This window comes from Saccoglossus kowalevskii, chromosome 2, assembly GCF_978046115.1.
Source record: "Saccoglossus kowalevskii chromosome 2, keSacKowa6.1, whole genome shotgun sequence".
NCBI lineage: Eukaryota > Metazoa > Hemichordata > Enteropneusta > Harrimaniidae > Saccoglossus > Saccoglossus kowalevskii.
In genome coordinates this window covers 19,165,550-19,186,469 of record NC_140642.1, presented here as the reverse complement: position 1 = coordinate 19,186,469, position 20,920 = coordinate 19,165,550, and the positions used below count along the sequence as shown (strand labels likewise).

At 36.5% G+C, this 20,920-nt stretch overlaps 1 protein-coding gene across 1 annotated transcript; it reads left to right on the top strand.

Annotated features, from left to right (window-relative positions):
- The first annotated feature begins 13,003 nt into the window (after positions 1-13,003).
- Positions 13,004-14,086, top strand: LOC102800844 (uncharacterized). The gene has a single exon (XM_006816671.2). It carries the CDS (start codon positions 13,004-13,006, stop codon positions 14,084-14,086), a length of 1,083 nt encoding a protein of 360 aa, XP_006816734.2.
- Positions 14,087-20,920: the final 6,834 nt, after the last annotated feature.

The following is a 20,920-nucleotide window of genomic DNA, read 5'->3' as shown; positions in this document are numbered from 1 at the left end:
GAAGTGCACACCGCTCACAGCTGAAGGAAGGCTGAGCTACCATCTTGAGTGACCATCGGGTCGTCAGCGAAAATACATAAAAAAACAAGTGTAAGAATAGTTTAAAAGAAAGCAAATATACAATTCAAACTTATTGTATGAAAATATGTTTTCATTTTCACAAAATCTTGAATTTATGAATTTAATTTACTGTAATTACTCACCGTTATGTTATCTGGTTTGATATCATTGTGCACTATGCACAGTTTTTTATAGAGATAAGTGACGGCGCTGACAATCTGAACAGCGTATTTCAGCTTGGTAGTCAGCTGTAACACAAATACAATGTCAATTAGAGTCAATTAAACAACTTTATATCAATAAAACATTGGTAATTATTTGATTAATTACATTTTCAGCACTGTTCAGTGTCTGACAGCTTTCTATAAAATCAGTTAAAATAAGTGCGCTGATTGGTGAAGTACACACTGCTTGCAGGTGAAGGAAGACTCAGCTGCCATCTGCCATCAGTAAACATCATTTACTTGCATTATACTACTGAGCATTATCTTTTGACGTATAATGTTATTGTATGTTTTCTATTAGAAGTGCAGCTCCAATAGAAACATTTATTGTATACTGAAATATGTCTTTTGTCAAGAGTCGTTCACCTCTTATATTTACATATGTGAATGCGCCTCTGAGAATGCAGTGAAGTACCTCAAGATATGTACCTTATTGTTCAGCTGCTCACGTGTCATGTTTTCCCCAATCAGCAACTTCTTGAGAGGCATTATTCTTCTGTTTATCCTAACCATGCACATGCTTGTTTTATATTTGGTCGTAAATTGTTTTCACCACCTTAAACAAATTGGCTTTTATGAATAATTGAAGGGGTTAACTACTAGTATTTGAAATCTTGGGGGGGGGGCTTAAAGAGTCTGACCAGTGGCTTGTCTTAATTTTTTTTTTCTTGATTCTGTCAGCATTTTTTCCCTGCAATTTTTTTTTACTCCCATGTGCGCATTGGCCCAGAGCATCTATGCACCAAGTTTCATCAAAAACCGATGTATGGTTTCTTGAGATAGCAGTGGAACAGTCGGACACACATACACACATACACACACACAGACACACTAACTGCAAAGACTGGGAGTTAGTGTCTTTGCAGTTAGTGTGTCTGTGTGTCCGACTGTTCCACTGCTATCTCAAGAACCATACATCGGTTTTTGATGAAACTTGGTGCATAGATGCTCTGAACATATGCGCAGATTTGATTAGGTTTTGGTAAAAATCCATGCATATTAATTACCTAATTTGCATGTTAATTAGCTAATTTTTAGCTGTTCTATGACTGTTCCACTGATATCTAAAGAACCACTTATTGGATTTTGATGAAACTTGGTACATAGATGCTCTGAACATATGCGCAGATTTGATTAGTTTTTGGTAAAAATCCGTGCATATTAATTACCTAATTTGCATGTTAATTAGCTGATTTTTAGCTGTTCCATGATTGTTCCACTGATATCTAAACAACCACTCATTGGATTTTGATGAAACTTGGTACATAGATGCTCTGAACATATGCGCAGATTTGATTACTTTTTGGTAAAAATCCGTGCATATTAATTACCTAATTTGCATGATAATTAGCTGATTTTTAGCTGTTCCATGATTGTTCCACTGATATCTAAACAACCACTCATTGGATTTTGATGAAATTTTGTACATACATGCCTGAACTAATGCTAGGTTTTGATTAGTTTTTGGTAATAATCCGTGGATACTAATTACCTAATTTGCATAATGATTAATCAATTTTCATTTTTTCCACTGATATCTCAAGTACTAATCATCACATTTCAATGAAACTTGGTACATAGATGTCATATGACACTGCACAGACCTGATAGTTTTTATGGTAATATCAGTACATATTAATCACCTAATTTGCATAATTAATTAATTTTCAGCATTTGATATAAGTAGTGAGCATTACATTTCAATGAAACTTGGTACTTACATACTCAAGGACTATACAGAGACTGATTGTTTTCGATAAATATTTGTGCATATTAATCACCTAATTTGCATAATTAGTTATTTTTCAGCTTTTCCACGGGTATCTCAAGTACTAATCATCGCATTTCAATGAAAATTGGTACATAGATCCTTTAGGACTATGCAGAGACCTGATTAGTTTTAGGGTAAATAATTGTGCATATTAATTACCTAATTTGCATAATTAATTTTTAGCTTTTCTACTGATATCTAAAGTACTAATCATCACATTTCAATGAATCTAGAATTATGCAGACCCAATTAGTTTCCGGTAAATATTTGTGCATATTAATCACCTAATTTGCATAATTAACCAACTTTCATACTGATATCTCAGGTACTATACATCACATATCAATGAATGTACATGGATGCTGTAGGACAATAGACAGACCTGAATAATTGTGGGTTAAAATCTGTACATTTTAATTACCTAATTTGCATAATTAACCAATTTTAAGCTTTCACACTGATATCTAAAGTACTAATTATTCCATTTCAATGAAACTTAGTACAAAGATGCTCTAGGACAATGTACAAACCTAATTAGTTTGGGGTAAAAATCTGTTCATATTAATTCCCTAATAAGCATAATAATTCATAATTTTTTGGTTCTAATCACATTTCAATTAAACTTGGAAACATAGATTTTCTGTTACATTGCGCAGACCTCATTAGTTTTACACTCAAATCTGGTCATATTAATATTCTGATTTGCATAATTAGTTTTCAGCTAAGTAATTTTGAATTATATTTAATGTGTCTCCAATACTCTCAGCACATGGGAGTTCTTTCTAAGCTTTCTTTGATTTTCTCTTGGTGTCAAGCTTCAACTTTCAATCTTTCAGCCACCACCTCGTTGCGTAACACTACCTTTCGCCAACGTTCCAGTGTTGTAGGTTCGTTTTTCGGTCACAAGAATGGTACTTATGATCGCTAGATTGGTGGATAGATGTTTTAGCTGATTGCAATCATGAAAACTGCAGAAAGGTTCTGTGCCATAAATTTGTAGTCGAGTGTCCCCGGGGGTCTATGTGACTTATCAGGACTGTGAGGCCGAATGATCAGCGGAAGACCTACAGGACTGTACTCAGGGCTGTTTTGCGTTCCGTTCGTGAGTCTGCGTGACCCATCTCTCGGTCATCCTAGAACGCTTTGTTTGCTTAATTAAGTAATGCTGTATTAGCGCTAGAATTATGAAATAATTTACCACTGTTATTATGGTTGCCATGATAACATCGGTGATTTACATCTGTTTGATTAGAATTTTACTAACATGGCCACTCATAGCACTAAGGGACTGGTCGTTTCTTTTAGCCGGGTGCTGGGGAATCTGTTTTCGCAAAAGTATGAAGAGACGTTGCCCCTTTCCAAGCAAAAACAAAGCAGGGTGACATGGGTCCTTTGATATCATCCGAAAATACAGCGAATCCCACCAAGAATTTTTGATTTATGTTATCGTAGTTAGTAGTTTTCGCAATGAGTAGCAACTGGTCCGTTCATCAATGTTGGGAATGAATGTTTTATATGTCCTTAACTGGTAATCTGGTAATACCATCTTAGGAGATGCTAATTTGTCTTCACATTTTGTGCAGTTGCTCTGGCAGGAGTTTCTAAATAAGACCCATGCTCTGATATTAGTATCACCTAGTTTCTTACTTTGAGATAAAAGAACATTTATGGAATGGGCGTTGCATCATTCATTCGTGTTATACTGCTTTAGTGACATACTGCAAGTATTGGTGCTCCAGTTTAATTCACTCATGTGTGGGAAATAATAAGGATAATTAAAAAAGACGACAATGGTAAAAAAAAACATTTTTATGCTAATTACTATTTCACCACAAGGTTTCTTTGTGTTAATTAGTGGCGATGGCTACGGAATTGGCGACTAAATCGATATCGGTAAGATTCCAGGGACAGCAGTGATGAACCCCAAAAAGCTAATAAAGCACACGAAACTGTTTCAAACTATAGTACAAAACGCGAATTAGCCATCGTAAACCAACGAGGGAAACTTGAATCACTCGCTTTTGAGGGTGTCATATTAAGCGAGGGTGAAAACCGTGTTTATGTTATCAGAAATTGAAGACTTCGAACATATTTTTGCGCAAAGTAATGTCTTTGATTGCTCAGCGAGATGTCTCAGCAAATGTTTTTTACGCAATCTGGGAAATCCGAATTTACTAAACGAAGCACAGAACAGCAAAACTGAAACATCCATTCTTGAACAAACACATACCAAAAAGTAAATACTTAAAGTATAGTATAACTGGACGAGAAGTGAATATTGTTTACTACTCTAAATATTTAAACATACATGTATTTTTGTATAAGGTGATGATACTGAGTTGGTGAAAGTGTTGGTGTTGTATATAATAGCGGTGATCCATGACAGTGTCAGTCATGGCAGTGGTGATCATGTGATCCATGTTGGTGTTGTCCATGACAGTGGTGATGATGGCATCCATGTTGTTGTTGTTCATGACAGTGGTGATGACACGACAGTGTCAGTAATGGCAGTGGTGATCATGTGATCCATGTTGGTGTTGTCCATGACAGTGGTGATCCATGAAAGTGTTGTTGGTCATGGGAGCAGTGGTGCTATTGAATAGCACTTGTTATTTTGAAATGAACTGTTGTTTTGATATTTTTTATTAATGATAAATATTATTCCAAATACATCATACTCATTTTTTGCTACCTTTTTGCTATTATACATTATGATGAGTTGAGTTATTCAAAGAAGAAAACTATTTGAGTGCATGCATTGGTTGTTTATTAACAATTACGAAATACAATAAACTTTATATTATAAAAATTTGAATTTTGAAAGTGTTGAAAGAAAGGTTGAACTTGAATATTTTTGTGCAGCAAAAAATGTATAATAATCTGTAAAAATATTGTGACTGTTTAAAGTGTCTATGTTTTTTCTGCTCGTAACAAAATTGGTTGCCCCCCCCTCCCCAGGCAATGGGAAAAAAGCATGCCTTCCCTTTATTCAATTTCAAAATAGCGTTGCTTCCTATTTTTCTCTGGTACCGCCAAGCCGGAGAAAATGAATGACCAGTCCCTAACCATGGGGTAGCGAGAGGGTGGCATTAAGAGTCTCTCAATGAAAAAGTATGACATCAGTGTATTGCGCCCTCTACCGAGAACAATATTGATAGTATGTTGCCGATAGTGGACGCTAACAGCGCATCCTATCGTGAATGAAATTTGAAACGTTGGGAACCATTTACATGTTTGACTTTAAAAATTATTTTGACGACTTCATTAAAAACAGAATTTTCCTTGCCACATTAATACATTGAACTATTGATTATTGATTTTGGGGGGAAATACACAATTCAGATGAAACAGTATTTGTATAAATTAATAAATTTTATTTTTTTCTAATAGATAACATTCTTTTATGCTGTCGAGGAGACCAACAGCAGAAACTCTGTCTGAATCAAGGTAGAAACATTGTTTCAGAGTTTTTGCCAAGATAGTTGACTTTGTCAACATCGCAAAACTATGTGGCAAAAACGCCCTTCTACCTTGTTCCAGCATGGGGAGGTACAGCCTTGCCCAGTCATCTGGATTATCACTAACGCCAGGGAATGGGGTAAGCCCTGTTATTAGGCTCAAAATAGTCGCCCCCATTCCCCAGACATCCATTGCTGGGGTTAAGCGTACCTCCCCGTACATGGGCCCGTACATCTTCTCAGGCGCCATGTACTGCAGAGTTCCTGCTGTTGCATTCATTGTCTCGCCTATAAGTCCAGATACATTAAAGTCAATCAGAACAATTTTGTTGTTGCTGTTAATCTGTAATAAAAAAAAACAAGTATAAGAATAGTTTAAAAATACACAAATCAAACGTATTGCATCAAAATAGGTTTTCATTTTCACAAAATCTAGAATTTAATTCACCATAATTACTCACCATTATGTTATCCGGTTTAATATCATTGTGCACTATGCACAGTTTTTTATGAAGGTACGTGACGGCGCTGACAATCTGAACAGCGTATTTTAGCTTGGTAGTCAGCTGTAACACAAACACAATGTTTACATTTATTGTTGGTGCCATAATATGTGTATATATAACCCATGATCACGTGATGATTACAGTAATTGTTGAACGCGTAATACACGTAACGACTTTAAGATATACATAATTAGCAAAATACATAATGGCAATGTTTTAGATAAATAAAGTTTAAAAAATACGTTGATAGAAAATGAAAACTAACGAAGTAAAATTATTATTCAACAATTACTTACATTGTCAGCAACCGCACTATTTAATGTTTGTCCACTGCCCACGAAATCGGTCAATATAAGTGCGCTGATTGGTGAAGTACATACCGCTCGCAGCTGAAGGAAGGCCGAGCTACCATCTTGAGTGACCATGCTGTAGTTACGAAATACACGTAGATTGTTAAGAACGGTGGTTAAGATGTAGTACGCAGAGACCAACGTACATTTACTATACACATACGGCCAATATTTTAGATGAATAACATATATAATAACAAAAATTCAACTTTGGTAAACTTGAATTTTAATTGGAAATTACGTACCTCAAGATGCGTAGCTCGTTATTCAGCTGTTCACGTGTCATGTTTTCACCAATCAGCGACTTCTTCATAGCCATAATTTTCCCATTCATCTTGACCATAGAGACAGTCGTGAAGCCACGATCGTAAAAAGTTTTGACGGTAGAAAAGGAGTCGGGTTTTATTCGCGGTATATCTGTCACAAAAAAAGACAACAACAAATAAATAATTAATTAAATAAATAAATAAATAAATAAATAAATAAATAAATAAATAAATAAATAAATAAATAAATAAATAAATAAATAAATAAATAAATAAATAAATAAATAAATAATTACTTGCCTTCAACAAAAAACTGCTCAACGGACTTTTCTTGAACAATGTCACTGATGACACTGACATTGTCCTCCTCAAATGGGTCATTGAACAAAATGTCAGTGTCATCAGGACGACTGTTTCTTTTATTTAACTTGAATAATTTTTTCAACTTTGAAAAGGTCCGTTTCATCGCCCCAGCCTGAGGCTTTCTTCGGGGTCGTCTTTGTTCTTTGCAAAGGAAATTAACAGTACACTGTTTGAGTGTATGCAACAAAAACAACTATATAATAATACAACTCTAAATAATGTAATTTTGGTGACGTTTCGATTCTCTCCTGGTACTTCTGGATTTAGTAACGCAAAATAACAACAACAATATAGGTAGATTATGTATAAAGCTTTGGCAATTTCATCAAATATTCAACGCGACTGACATGAATTAGAGACACAAATGAAATCACGCGATACCACAACTGATGTTAACTCGTTCAGAACGAAATTTACGCGAGAGTGCCACGCGCGCGTCTGAATCGAACTTGTGCTAACAATATCGACGTTTGTCTTTGGTGCTACAAGTTCTGATACTGTTGACTGATGGCGGGAAATACCTTGGTAGTTTGCAACATACGTTATATGCGAGTGTTATATGATGCGTGTTAAGTGGTAAACAATTCCCGAAAGTTATATGTCATTTTTATAGCATTTGACGAACGTGCCAAAAACATACAATCCGTCACGGCAACAATGGCAAAGTTCGGAAAGTTCTATTTTAAAAAACATAAATAACACAAAAAGAATTGATCGAATATGCGATCAAATAGACGATAACTGACACACAAAATAACATAAAGAGTATTATACTAGTATATATTGTATTGGTATGTAAACCTAAGTACAGTGCGCAAAGTGCGCCAACGTTACGCTGGTAGAGAGCGTGGCGCAGCAAAGTTATACAGAAAGTAGCCGAAATAAACTCACCTACGACAGGGGATTGCTCCATTAGTTTACATACTAAACTACCAAGTAGAAACCCGTGTACAAGAATTGCTGGAGAAAACATGATGATACAGTGTTCAGTCACAAATCGAAGCGAAATGTGTTGTGGAACACAGTTGTCAGGCTATTTATTATGCTTCGCGGATTAATCTTAAAACTGAAATGTCGTTCGCCGTAGCAACGAAGATTTGAAGCATTTGTAAATGCTCGCTTTATCGAAATGTAAACGAAGCAACTGTAAATACAGACACACAGGAATCGGCAAATCGTATTCAGTCCATGAAGACATACAGTAGAGTCATTGTGCAACTTACAAAATTGGAACTTTTTTTTACTAATGTGGCGTCATTATATTGAATGAACTTTCCGCCCAGTCTCTTGTTACGTCATAGTGAACAATAAGATAAGTTTGCACGCATGCGCTAAACCACGAATGCGAAGATAACTCGAATATACTAGTATTGTTGCAACATAGTACATCCAAAGTTATGAACTCGAAGTTATTTTCTTTGTTAATTGTTTTCAAATTCTTACGGGCGCTTGTTTTATATTTCATTAATATGAATATTTAATTTTTTTAACAAGAATGATATTTTGATGATATATCTCTGACTAAATGGTTGAATAAATATGTCACCCAAAAATTCCCGACACATCGTCATTATTATGTTTATCTCTGTCATTCAGTAACTTGAATGTTACTTCAGCCAGCACACAATTATAGTGTTTGTTGATGAAAAATGATTTTTATTGAATGTATCAAAACTCTGTGTACCCGCGACCGCCGCCCACTCGAAAAAATGTTGGGGGCGTCCAAAATCAAGCTGAAAGCCTTTGTGTCATCAACATTTGCCTCTCAAATTGCAGGAAATAGCGTTTCAGAGGGTCTAGACTTCAATTTTTTTAAACGGAGGTTTGTGAGCAAATTTTGCCCCGTGCAAAATTTCGTGCCTCCGCCTCTGTACTTTTATTACCTTTCCAATTGTAGCATCAGGGGTACTATATGTACGTGACAATGCGCGCTTTCTCGTGAGTATTTACGTCACGGATATTAATATATCACGTGGTACGAGAGACCAAGGCGCGTCAGTGGGTGGCTCACTTCAGATAGAAAAATATCGATATTTATCACCGAATAGTTGAGATTTATATGCCAAAAATATCTCAGCATGAAATTTCAAGATTTGAAGATCACTTGGAATGTACGTCTTTGTCAAGAAGATTCGAGGTTATGTAAGAATCGCTTCCTTGAACACAGGACGGATGTTGTAGTCCGCTAACCAGTTCATATGCCAGTGACGTTGTACTTTGACACGAGAATTTACGTTGTCCATTCAACGTGCTCGCTCTCGAACTGAATTTTAAAAAAAGTGAGAAAGTGGCTATCATCAGAAAACGAATGATTTACAGCTACCTACAAGATACGTTGGTGTTATTGGGCTCCAGACTGCAGCCGAATTTTCGATCCCCAAACAACCGGGAAACCTGGCTGTCCGACCTGATTAATTCTGCGGAACCAAGTACAGCAGTGGTAACTTCGTCTTGGAAAAATCAACTTGGACTCTGTATTACTGTTTCATTCAAGCTTATAACTTAGTAACATTTCTTCGTCAAAGTAAGAGTTTCAACTTTTCACTATTGTAAACTGAGAACTGACTTCTCAGAGTAAAGTGAATCATTGATATATCAAATCCGGGAAGAGAACTCCTGAGAACGAACTTGTAGTTGAACTAGTATCTTGAGCTGGAGAATGCATATGTATCTAAAAGGCGAAAGACTTGTTTTATATTCTGCTGAACTGCGCCTCACACAGTCCAAGACAGAAATTGGTTGTCTGAAGGCCTCAAATCAACAAGTCTTAGTTGTACCCAGAAGTACAAAGAAAAGAAGTGCAAATTCATCAACCATCAGCCATCAAAGGTCATTTATATAAAATATACTCAAAACAACAACTTTTTGAGATCCTCTAAGCATCACAAGTATTTATATGTCTATCTGAAACTGTGCTGTCAAAAAATTTAATTACTGTAGAATACTTTATTTTCGCTTGGAATTTATTTTTGCTGAAGGAAAATTCTGTGAAAATAAAGTCCAGCGAATATACTGTTTTCCTATATTTCACATTAAACTCATCAAAAATCAGTGAAAATAAATTCCATCCAAAACGCCCAAAAAGCCTTTTCAGCGAAAATTAATTCCAGCGAAAATAAAGTATTCCACAGTAATTATATACCTATCACACCTTTTGAAAATGACCCAGGTTCTATAAATGGTTCTCCTGCTATGCGATATTACAACAGAATTCGATCAAGCTGCCTCACCGACTTACCTAGATCGGTATCTTATCCAATTGCAACAATGCTCTTTAGCTACACAGAGCGCTGTAAATGCTGTTAAATTAGATACAAATTAACTACAGAATAACTTGCTCTACAACGGAGTCTGTGGCTTTACAAACACACATATTAGAAAACTGTTTTATCTTCTGAAATCTTACTCGTAATAATAATACCGGTATATTATATTAATACAATAAAGTAGCTAAACGTTTTCTGATTGCCAAAGATTAGTTGTTTTTCAACACATCCCAACGTTTTTAAAAGCAATAGTGCAAATTAGACCACGTTTTGATATGTTCTCTAGAAGTAGTTCGTCAAGTTGTCCGACGCCCTCGCACGTCACAAAGATCGCATATTGAAATGTGACGTCCCGATAATGTGAAAAGTATGTTTGTTTCGAAATAAATAAGTCGGAAGATCGCGTATTAAAATATTAGATATTCGTGTCAGATCGATGCTTTCCCTTAACGTACGTAATAATCGGTAGCTGGTAATATTACGTACTTATAAAAATGTTGTATACATGTCTGTGTTGGTTTTCGACCTTCCCGTAACGTATGACAACGTATATATTATTGTAGTACGAGGAGACAAACGTGAGTGGGCAATCAAACATCAGCTGTAAATATGCATCTGGGCGTACACACTAATGCCTATTGACAAATGCGCATACCAAATGAAAACTCGGTAACATTGAATGTTTAAAAACTATATTTAATAAAATAACAAACGATCAGTAATACATTGTTAATGTAATATAACGAATAACTCACTATTTCCTATAGATAAACGTTCGCAACTAGTTTAAACGACTTTAGTTTACTATAGTGTTCAGTGGATGGCACTGGTGGCAACTGGGGTGCAACATTGGGTGTAATTGGTTTGGTCACCGGCTGGGTTTCAGTTGCAAGTGGTGGTGGTGATGCGTGAGCAACTTTGGGCACTGTTGACCCCATCGGGTATGATGTGCCAGGCAACAATGGAAACGGTACTTGTGGATAAGCGAATTGTGATGCGTCAAAAATATTTCCGTATCCTGGTGAATATTGAAAATAGTCCGTGCCAGGTTGATAATAAGGAGCAGTGAGATAACTGTATGGAAAATTTATATGTGAAGGCGCAATGTCAGTCGTACACGTGTTTGGGGAGTCACGGCTCCAAGATACCACAGGTATTGGTAATGTACTACATTCACCGGTGGCCACTGTAGCAGTTGGGTGACGCGCAGCTGTTCTCGCTGGCGTCACATCAACATGTTCGAGTGGGCGAGCGTCTCGGCGTGCGGTTTCAGGAAATACCACATTACGTTGTTTTACCATCTCTCTGACTGGGTTGGGAACTTTTGTACCAGGACGGTATTTGTCAGCTCTGTTGTGTTTACGATTGAAATTGTCTATAATATTCACAAATGTCTTGCTCATGACACTGACATTCTCTATTATTTTACCGTTGTAGTATTTTTCCAAGATCGCTGCACCGGCTTTGATGACTGGCGTACGGGGTACAATACCTGACGCAGTTCGTATTAAGTATTTACTCCGGTTTGCATTCACCAGTGCTGTGTATATCCGTGAGTAGAATGATGTACTCGTGGTTTCATAAGCAGTTTTTTTCACATCCAAACTGCTGTTCTTCTTTTTTATTTCCACAGTAAGTTTACCGACTAATTCACTAGCCGATTGAACTTCTTTTCGTTGCTCCGCATGTTCAGAAACTCGACCGCACTGTTCTGCCGTAACGCACGCTGGAAATGGACAGTTGCGCTTGTCATGACTTCCGTACGTGTGACATCGTGTGCATTTTTTCTCACCAACCTCTCTCCTAGGTTCGTTGCAATAACGCTCCAAGAGATCACCGTGCTTTTGTTTGGCAACAGTTAGTTCCTTCTCCAAAATTTCGATTTCGTTTTCTAAACCTTCAATCGATAATTCGAATGGCGACTGGAAATGATACTGACCCCATTCGACGTCTTCCTCATGCTCGCATGAAAGGCCATCTGTTTCTAGTGCAGCATTTCTCGTGCATCTTTCGCCATGGTCACATGGTGGTTGTTGGGAACGGAAAAGTCTTTTCGCGATGCTACCATTTCGTTGATTGATGGCACTATGACCATCACTGGCGGATGGACTGTCATCAGAATCTAAGTTTTGCAGTCCTAGTTTTGACTGCGGTGTTTGTAATTTGGCGACTGCGTTGATAACCATGCGTCTGTGCACTGAGCTTGTTCTGGTTTCAAATTTGTCGAAATCGCGTGGTTTGAAGAATTTTAGTGACGTCTCTGATGTAAAATCAAGCCTTTCAAAGTCCGCATAATATTTCATGAGAGATGGATCTATCGATCTCAAAAAACATTCCAGCGACTTTCGTTGAGGTGTCCCACTAACGTCCATTTTGACTGAACTGGGAAACACGCGGGGAAACGCCGAGAGATCTGCAAACTTGTGCGTGACGTCACGCGTTGGAGACCGATCTTATATGGGGTACACGCAGGTCCGAGCAGTGTCCAAAAAAAATGGTTATATGCTGCTGCAATGCATTATACTCGTTCTAAACAATGACATTTCTCGGAAAAGACTAAAACAAAAATGCACGAATGCGTTTCACATTCTAGGATTCATAGTTTTGAAATCAGCTGGGCATGGCGCTATATGTGTGAACGTAGGACAATACCGTAGTGGTAAATGCAAATGGAACAATGTTACAGCTTATATGGCGGGAAGAACATGCCACGATATAAATTCCATTTGTATTTGCAAAATGGAAACTAATGCAAAAGGTCGTAGTTTCAGTCGAGGCAAGCCTTTGAGCAAAGATCTCCGTGGTTTAATTGTGACGGAAATGGTGTTTTCGGGAGGAGACGAGCATTCTGGAAATTACCCGGTAGGCATGGTGAAAAAAATATCTGACAAGCTCAGGGTTGACAAATCTACTGTTCGTCGAATCTGGAAAACACATTGTGAAACTGGAGACATTGAAACTATGCCGAAAGGTGGTGACCGAAGAGGGAAATTATCTGACCAAGACGTAGATTTCATAGAGACACTGAAACGAGAACGTCCATCGATGACGTATCAAGAAATCAGAGATAGGTTATTACAGTATTCCCAGTTAGATGACATTCATGTCAGTAGCATCGGACGTGCAGTTCGTGATAAACTTGGCGGAGGGCCGTGGACAAACAAAAAGATGACAATTCCTCATGCAGCAAGATTTAATGATGAAAATATGGAATACACGCAGGCGTTCATAGATTATTTGCATACGAAAAATCCTGCTACATTGAAGTTTATGGATGAGTGTGGAGTGAAAATTAACACGGGACAGTCCGCTTATGGACATTCACAGGGAGGAGTCCGGTGCGTTGAAATCGGTCGTTATATTGCAGGACCGAATCACACTCTTAATTTTATAGTTGGTCTGAATGCCTCTATGTTTGCATCAGTAATTCCGGGTCCATCAAATGCAAACCAATTTGTTATTTTTTTCACTGAAGCAACGGAAGCGTTCACTGTTGACGGCGAACCAGTGTTAACACCAGGTGATACAGTTGTTGTGGACAATGCCCCGATTCATCACCACGAAGCAGAAAGGTTGCTTTTTAATTTACTGGATGATTTTGGCATTGAATTAGTTTATCTCCCAACTTATTCTCCAGATTTCAATCCTGCTGAAAACTGCTTTAACAAATTGAAAATCACACTTAAACGTGACTACTACAGGGAATTATTGCACGATAACTTACCTATTGCTGTATATGACGCACTTTCCGAAATAACACCACATGATACTTGGGAATTCTTTAATGCAACTGGCTACTTAAATATGAATCCCAATCTATAGATTTCCAAATAAATGCACCTTGGCAACTCAAACTAAACAACCTGTTTCAGGTTTATTTAATCTCTTTTTTTATTAGAAGTATGATAATTAGTATGTGTGTATGTGCGAGTTGATAAAAAAGTCTATATGTAAAATGTTTGAAATAATATTACCTTGCATTCGATACAAATTAAAACACGGGAGTGTAATACTTCTATGATTTAATATAAGCTATACATTTTTATGACCAACGAGGCTGTGGACAGCGTGTTCTCTATACATTATTTGTATCGACTTCGATGGCCACTAAGCTTCAATGTAACTAAATTAAGGTTGTTACAATTTAATAACGTAACGTCAAAACTACGTGGGTGAGGCAGCTTGATCGAATTCTGTTGTAATTTCTTCAAAACATTTTTTTGTACATTTGTTTTAAATAGAAAAAAAATGCAACTTTATTTTGTGAATGGTAAAAAAAGGTTACTTTGAAAATCAAAAGGTTCAAACAATTATAAATATTAGTGTATAATTTTGGGTGATTTCATTTTTTATAGATTCTGCTTCATGTATTTGTCAACTGCTTTCTCATATCATAAACATTTCATTTCATTTCAAACCAGTTTTGTCAAGTTATAACTCTACAAATCAGTATCCACTGATGAAGTCTCTAATTGCAGACATATATCTATATTACTAATAATTAGAAAAATTAAAAAAATAAGGTTCAATTTTAGACAAAATTCTACGATAATTCACGAATGATACCAATAATTAATTCACTGTCTTTAATTGTTTACTATTCGCATATGACACAAGCAGGTTGCAGGTGTTAGTATATTAAACTGAACATTAGAAACATTTACAAACTTAATTTTCTAAAGCCGAATAATTTCACATATTACAATTTACTGTCAAATGAAACTATTGGCTTAAAAAAAACCCACAACATTGCACATATTGCAATTATTTGATGAAATTTGCACATTTTTGTCATTGCGGACACTAGAGAATGGGGGAAACAATATTTATATGAATTGATAAAGTTGAGCTCTTTGTTTAACTTTGACGAGTAAATCAACAGCAGAAACTCTTTTTATAAATCAAACATTATTAGTCCCCGTTCGGACGCAGTCCGAAAACGGGGACTTATGTTTTGCCCTGTGTGCGTCCGTGCGTCCGTGATCACCTGTATCTTGAACATGCATGGACCGATTAAGTTCAAACTTCACTCATACATCACACCTTATATGGGACATATGCACATGCATTTTTTTCATGATCCGATTAACGATAGCCGAATAGCGGCCATTTTAAGGCCGAAAATGCATCAAAATCGCACATTTTCACCATTCCGGACCCGGATCTCAGTTATGCATGGACGGATTTTGTTCAAATTTGGTACATACATTAAACATAATAGGACCTTGATGCACGTCATTTTTTTTTTGGGATCGGGTTCGAAATGGCCGACTGGCGGCCATTTTGTTTTAAAGAATTCAGTTCTGGATCCGTATCCGAGACATGTCTGGATTGATCAAGTTCAAACTTCACACACACAAGGTACATCATGTCACAAATATGTATGTGCATTTGTTTCATGATCTCATTAACGATAGCCGAATAGCGGCCATTTTAAGGCCGAAAATGCATCAAAATCGCACATTTTCACCATTCCGGACCCGGATCTCAGTTATGCATGGACGGATTTTGTTCAAATTTGGTACATACATTAAACATAATAGGACCTTGATGCACGTCATTTTTTTTTTTGGATCGGGTTCGAAATGGCCGACTGGCGGCCATTTTGTTTTAAAGAATTCAGTTCTGGATCCGTATCTGAGACATGCTTGGATTGATCGAGTTCAAACTTCACACACACAAGGTACATCATGTCACAAATATGTATGTGCATTTGTTTCATGATCTCATTAACGATAGCCAAATGGCGGTCGCTTTAAGGCCGAAAATGCATTGAAATCGCACATTTTCACCATTCCGGACTCGGATCTCAGTTATGCATGGACGGATTTCATTCAAATTTGGTACATACATTAAACATAATAGGACCTTGATGCACGTCATTTTTTTTTCGGATCAAGTTCGAAATAGCCGACTGGCGGCCATTTTGTTTTAAAGAATTCAGTTCTGGATCCGTATCTGAGACATGCTTGGATTGATCGAGTTCAAACTTCACACACACAAGGTACATCATGTCACAAATATGTATGTGCATTTGTTTCATGATCTCATTAACGATAGCCAAATGGCGGTCGCTTTAAGGCCGAAAATGCATTGAAATCGCACATTTTCACCATTCCGGACCCGGATCTCAGTTATGCATGGACGGATTTCATTCAAATTTGGTACATACATTAAACATAATAGGACCTTGATGCACGTCATTTTTTTTCGGATCAAGTTCGAAATAGCCGACTGGCGGCCATTTTGTTTTAAAGAATTCAGTTCTGGATCCGTATCCGAGACATGTCTGGATTGATCAAGTTCAAACTTCACACACACAAGGTACATCATGTCACAAATATGTATGTGCATTTGTTCCATGATCTCATTAACGATAGCCAAATGGGGGCCGCTTTAAGGCCGAAAATGCATTGAAATCGCACATTTTCACCATTCCGGACCCGTATCTCAGTTATGCATGGATGGATTTTGTTCAAATTTGGTACATACATTAAACATAATAGGACCTTGATGCACGTCTTTTTTTTTTTCGGATCAAATTCGAAATGGCCGACTGGCGGCCATTTTGTTAAAGAATTCAGTTCTGGATCCGTATCCAAGACATGTCTGGATTGATCAAGTTCAAACTTCACACACACATGGTACATCATGTCACAAATAGATATGTGCATTTGTTTCATGATCTGCTTAACAATAGCGGAATGATGGCCATTTTAAGGCCGAAAATGCATCAAAATCACATATTTTCACAATTCCAGAACCGGATCTCAGTCATGCATGGATGGATTTTGTTCAGATTTAGCACAATGTGTTGTACATATGCAGGTGCATTTCGGTCATGATCTGCTTTGAATGTATATGTCACTCAAATATGAACGGAACGGGGACGTGTCATTGACAATGACTTGTTATTAGTGTTTTACCAACTTGAAGATGATAGTAAAACTACTTGGCAAAAATACCTATCTACCTTGTTTCAGCATGGAAAGGTACAGCCTTGTTCAGTCATCTACATATAGATCATCACTGACACCAGGCAATGGGATATCCATTGCTTGGGTTAACCGTACCTCCCCGTACATGTGCCTGTACATCTTCTTGGCACCATGTACCGTAGAGTTCCTGCTGTCACGTTCATTGTCTCGCCAATCATCCCGGACACATTGAAATCAATCAACACAACTTTGTTGTTGCTGTTAATCTGTAATAAAAAAAAAGTATAAGTAAAAGTATAAGAGTAGTTTAAAACAAAGCAAATATAGAAATCAAACGTATTGCATTAAAATAGGTTTTCATTTTCATAAAATCTAGAATTCGTCAGCGAAAATACATTTCACCAATATTTTAGATAAATAACATATATAATATCAAAAATTCAACTTTGGTAAACTTGAGTTTTAATTAGAAATTACGTACCTCAAGATGTGTAGCTCGTTATTCAGCTGCTCACGTGTCATGTTTTCACCAATCAGCGTCTTCTTCATGGCCATAATTTGTCCGCCCACCTTGACCACAGATACAGTCGTATAGCCACGATCGTAAAAAGTTTTGATGACTGTAAAGAAGTCGGGTTTAATTCTCGGTATATCTGTCACAAAAAAGACAACAACAAACAAACAAATAAATAAATAAATAAATACTTGCCTTCAACAAAAAACTGCTCAACAGACTTTTCTTGAACTATGTCACCGATGACACTGACATTGTCCTCCTCAAATGGGTCATTGAACAAAATGTCAGTGTCATCAGAACGACTGTTTCTTTTATTTAACTTAATTAGCTTTTTCAATTTTGAAAATGTCCGTTTCATCGCACCAGGCTTTTTTCGGGGCATCTTTGTTCTTTGCATATGAAAGATATACCCCGGTACATAATTAGCAAAATACATAATGGCAATGTTTTAGATAAATAAGGTTTAACAGATACGTTAATAGAAAATGAAAAATAAAGAAGTAAAGTAATATTCAATTACTTACATTGTCAGCAACCGCACTGTTTAGCGTTTGTCCGTTTCTGATGAAATTGGTTAATATAAGTGTGCTGATTGGTGAAGTGCACACCGCTCACAGCTGAAGGAAGGCTGAGCTACCATCTTGAGTGACCATTGGGTCGTCAGCGAAAATACATAAAAAAACAAGTATAAGAATAGTTTAAAAGAAAGCAAATATACAATTCAAACTTATTGTATGAAAATATGTTTTCATTTTCACAAAATCTTGAATTTATGAATTTAATTTACTGTAATTACTCACCGTTATGTTATCTGGTTTGATATCATTGTGCACTATGCACAGTTTTTTATAGAGATAAGTGACGGCGCTGACAATCTGAACAGCGTATTTCAGCTTGGTATTCAGTTGTAACACAAATACAATGTCAATTAGAGTCAATTAAACAACTTTATATCAATAAAACATTGGTAATTATTTGATTACATTTTCAGCACTGTTCAGTGTATGACAGCTTTCTATAAAATCAGTTAAAATAAGTGTGCTGATTGGTGAAGTACACACTGCTTGCAGGTGAAGGAAGACTCAGCTGCCATCTTTAGTAAACATCATTTACTTGCCTTATACTGAGCGTTATCTTTTGACGTATAATGTTATTGTATGTTTTCTATTAGAAGTGCAGCTCCAATAGAAACACAATTGTAACCAAACAATTGCATTTATTGTATACTGAAATATGTCTATTTTGTCAAAAGTCGTTCACCTCTTATATTTACATATGTGAATGCGCCTCTGAGAATGCAGTGAAGTACCTCAAGATATGTACCTTGTTGTTCAGCTGCTCACATGTCATGTTTTCCCCAATCAGCAACTTCTTGAGAGGCATTATTCTTCTGTTTATCCTAACCATGCACATGCTTGTTTTATCTTTGGTCGTAAAATGTATTTACCACCTTAAACAAATTGGCTTTTATGAATAATTGAAGGGGTTAACTACTAGTATTTGAAATCATGGGGGGGGGGGGGCTTTAAGCGTCTTTTTTTTTAATCTTGGTGTCAAGCTTCAACTTTCAATCTTTAAGCCACCACCATGATATCAATGGTTGACTACTAAATAAATAAATATTTTCATTTTACAAAGAATTGAACTATGTCAGTCACATTTTTCTCACCACATTTGTTATTGGATGAAATGTCCTATAATTTTTTTTTTATCAACTTGACTGCTTTCTTGAAAAAAAACACCTTTTTAATCAGACAAGACTTACTGGGAGATCGGCATTGTTCTTTGCATATAAAAAAAATTAAAACATTAAACAAAAACGCCTCTCGTGCAATGCTACAGTGGTTATACAGTTCTTTTACAACCTTATAAACGAGTCAACCTTTATTCCGAGTATATCTGTAGGCAAATAAGGAGATTAATGCATAGACTCTATGATCACCTACTAGGTGCCTTGTGACAGTGTTTTAGATGAAAAATTATGTATATAATAACTTCTTTCAATAATGTTATCTTTTGAATAAAATATGATATAGTGTTTATACCTATAGTTTTTAGTCGTCAAACATAGATTGACCTCTGTGTGTCTGTGTGCAGACTTGTGTGTTGTCTGTGTTGTATCTGCCATACTGGCAGCAGACATGCTTGGACCAATCAAGTTCAAACTTACATACACCAGACATTTCCGACATATGCATATGTGTTTGTTTCATGATTTGATTCAAGTGGGTGAATGGCAGACAAGGCCAAAATGTATCAAAATTGCCCATTTTCACCATTCCAGAACCAGATCTCACTTGTGCATTGAATGGATTTCATTCATACATTTCATTCATCAGGACGTCTTAAACTTGACACTTTACCTGCAATTACTATATATGGTATTGACATTAACTTTGTTATGAACTTTACTTACCTCGGTCACGTATTGACTACGGATTTAAATGACAATATGGATATTGACAACCAGAGACTGTCGTTCTGCATGAGAGCTAATGACTTGTTACGTAGATTCGCCAAATGCAGTCATCGTGTGAAATGTATTTTATTTAAAACATTTTGTTCCAATTTGTATTGCTGCCAATTGTGATGCATGTACCGTAAATCAAACACGAACACTCTTAAAGTATCTTATATTACAGACTGTTTGGTTATCCAAGTGACTGTAGCGCTAGTAATATGTTAGTTACAAACCGCATTAATTCGTTTTCGTGTATTTATCGTAACCTCATTTTTAAATTTAATGAACGTGGGCAGAGGTCGTCAATTGCTTTTGAGTCTGTATAACTCTGATATACAATGGAAGTCAGCACTATTCCAACACTGGACAAATCAGCTGTACTAACTTTTACAATTTATTTATTTTTTTCTCTTCTGTTCTGCTATGGATCTTATGATTTGAATTAAAGCTATAATTATAGCTGGCAGGCACATTGTTTCTCGCTATACTGTTTGCTATATACCTTCTATGATTCAATAAATTACCAAATTAAAAATCATGACAGAGATTATAAGCTTTATTAGTCCCCGTTCGAAGTCATATTTCAGTTCATTCTTTGGATATGCCTAGTACCTTATGTGGGACATATGCACATGCAGTGGTTTAGTGATTCGATCCAAAATGGCCGACTGGCAGCCATCTAGTTTTTTGAAAATGTTGTATTTTGGACATGCTTTGTCAGTTGTCATTCAAACATGGTA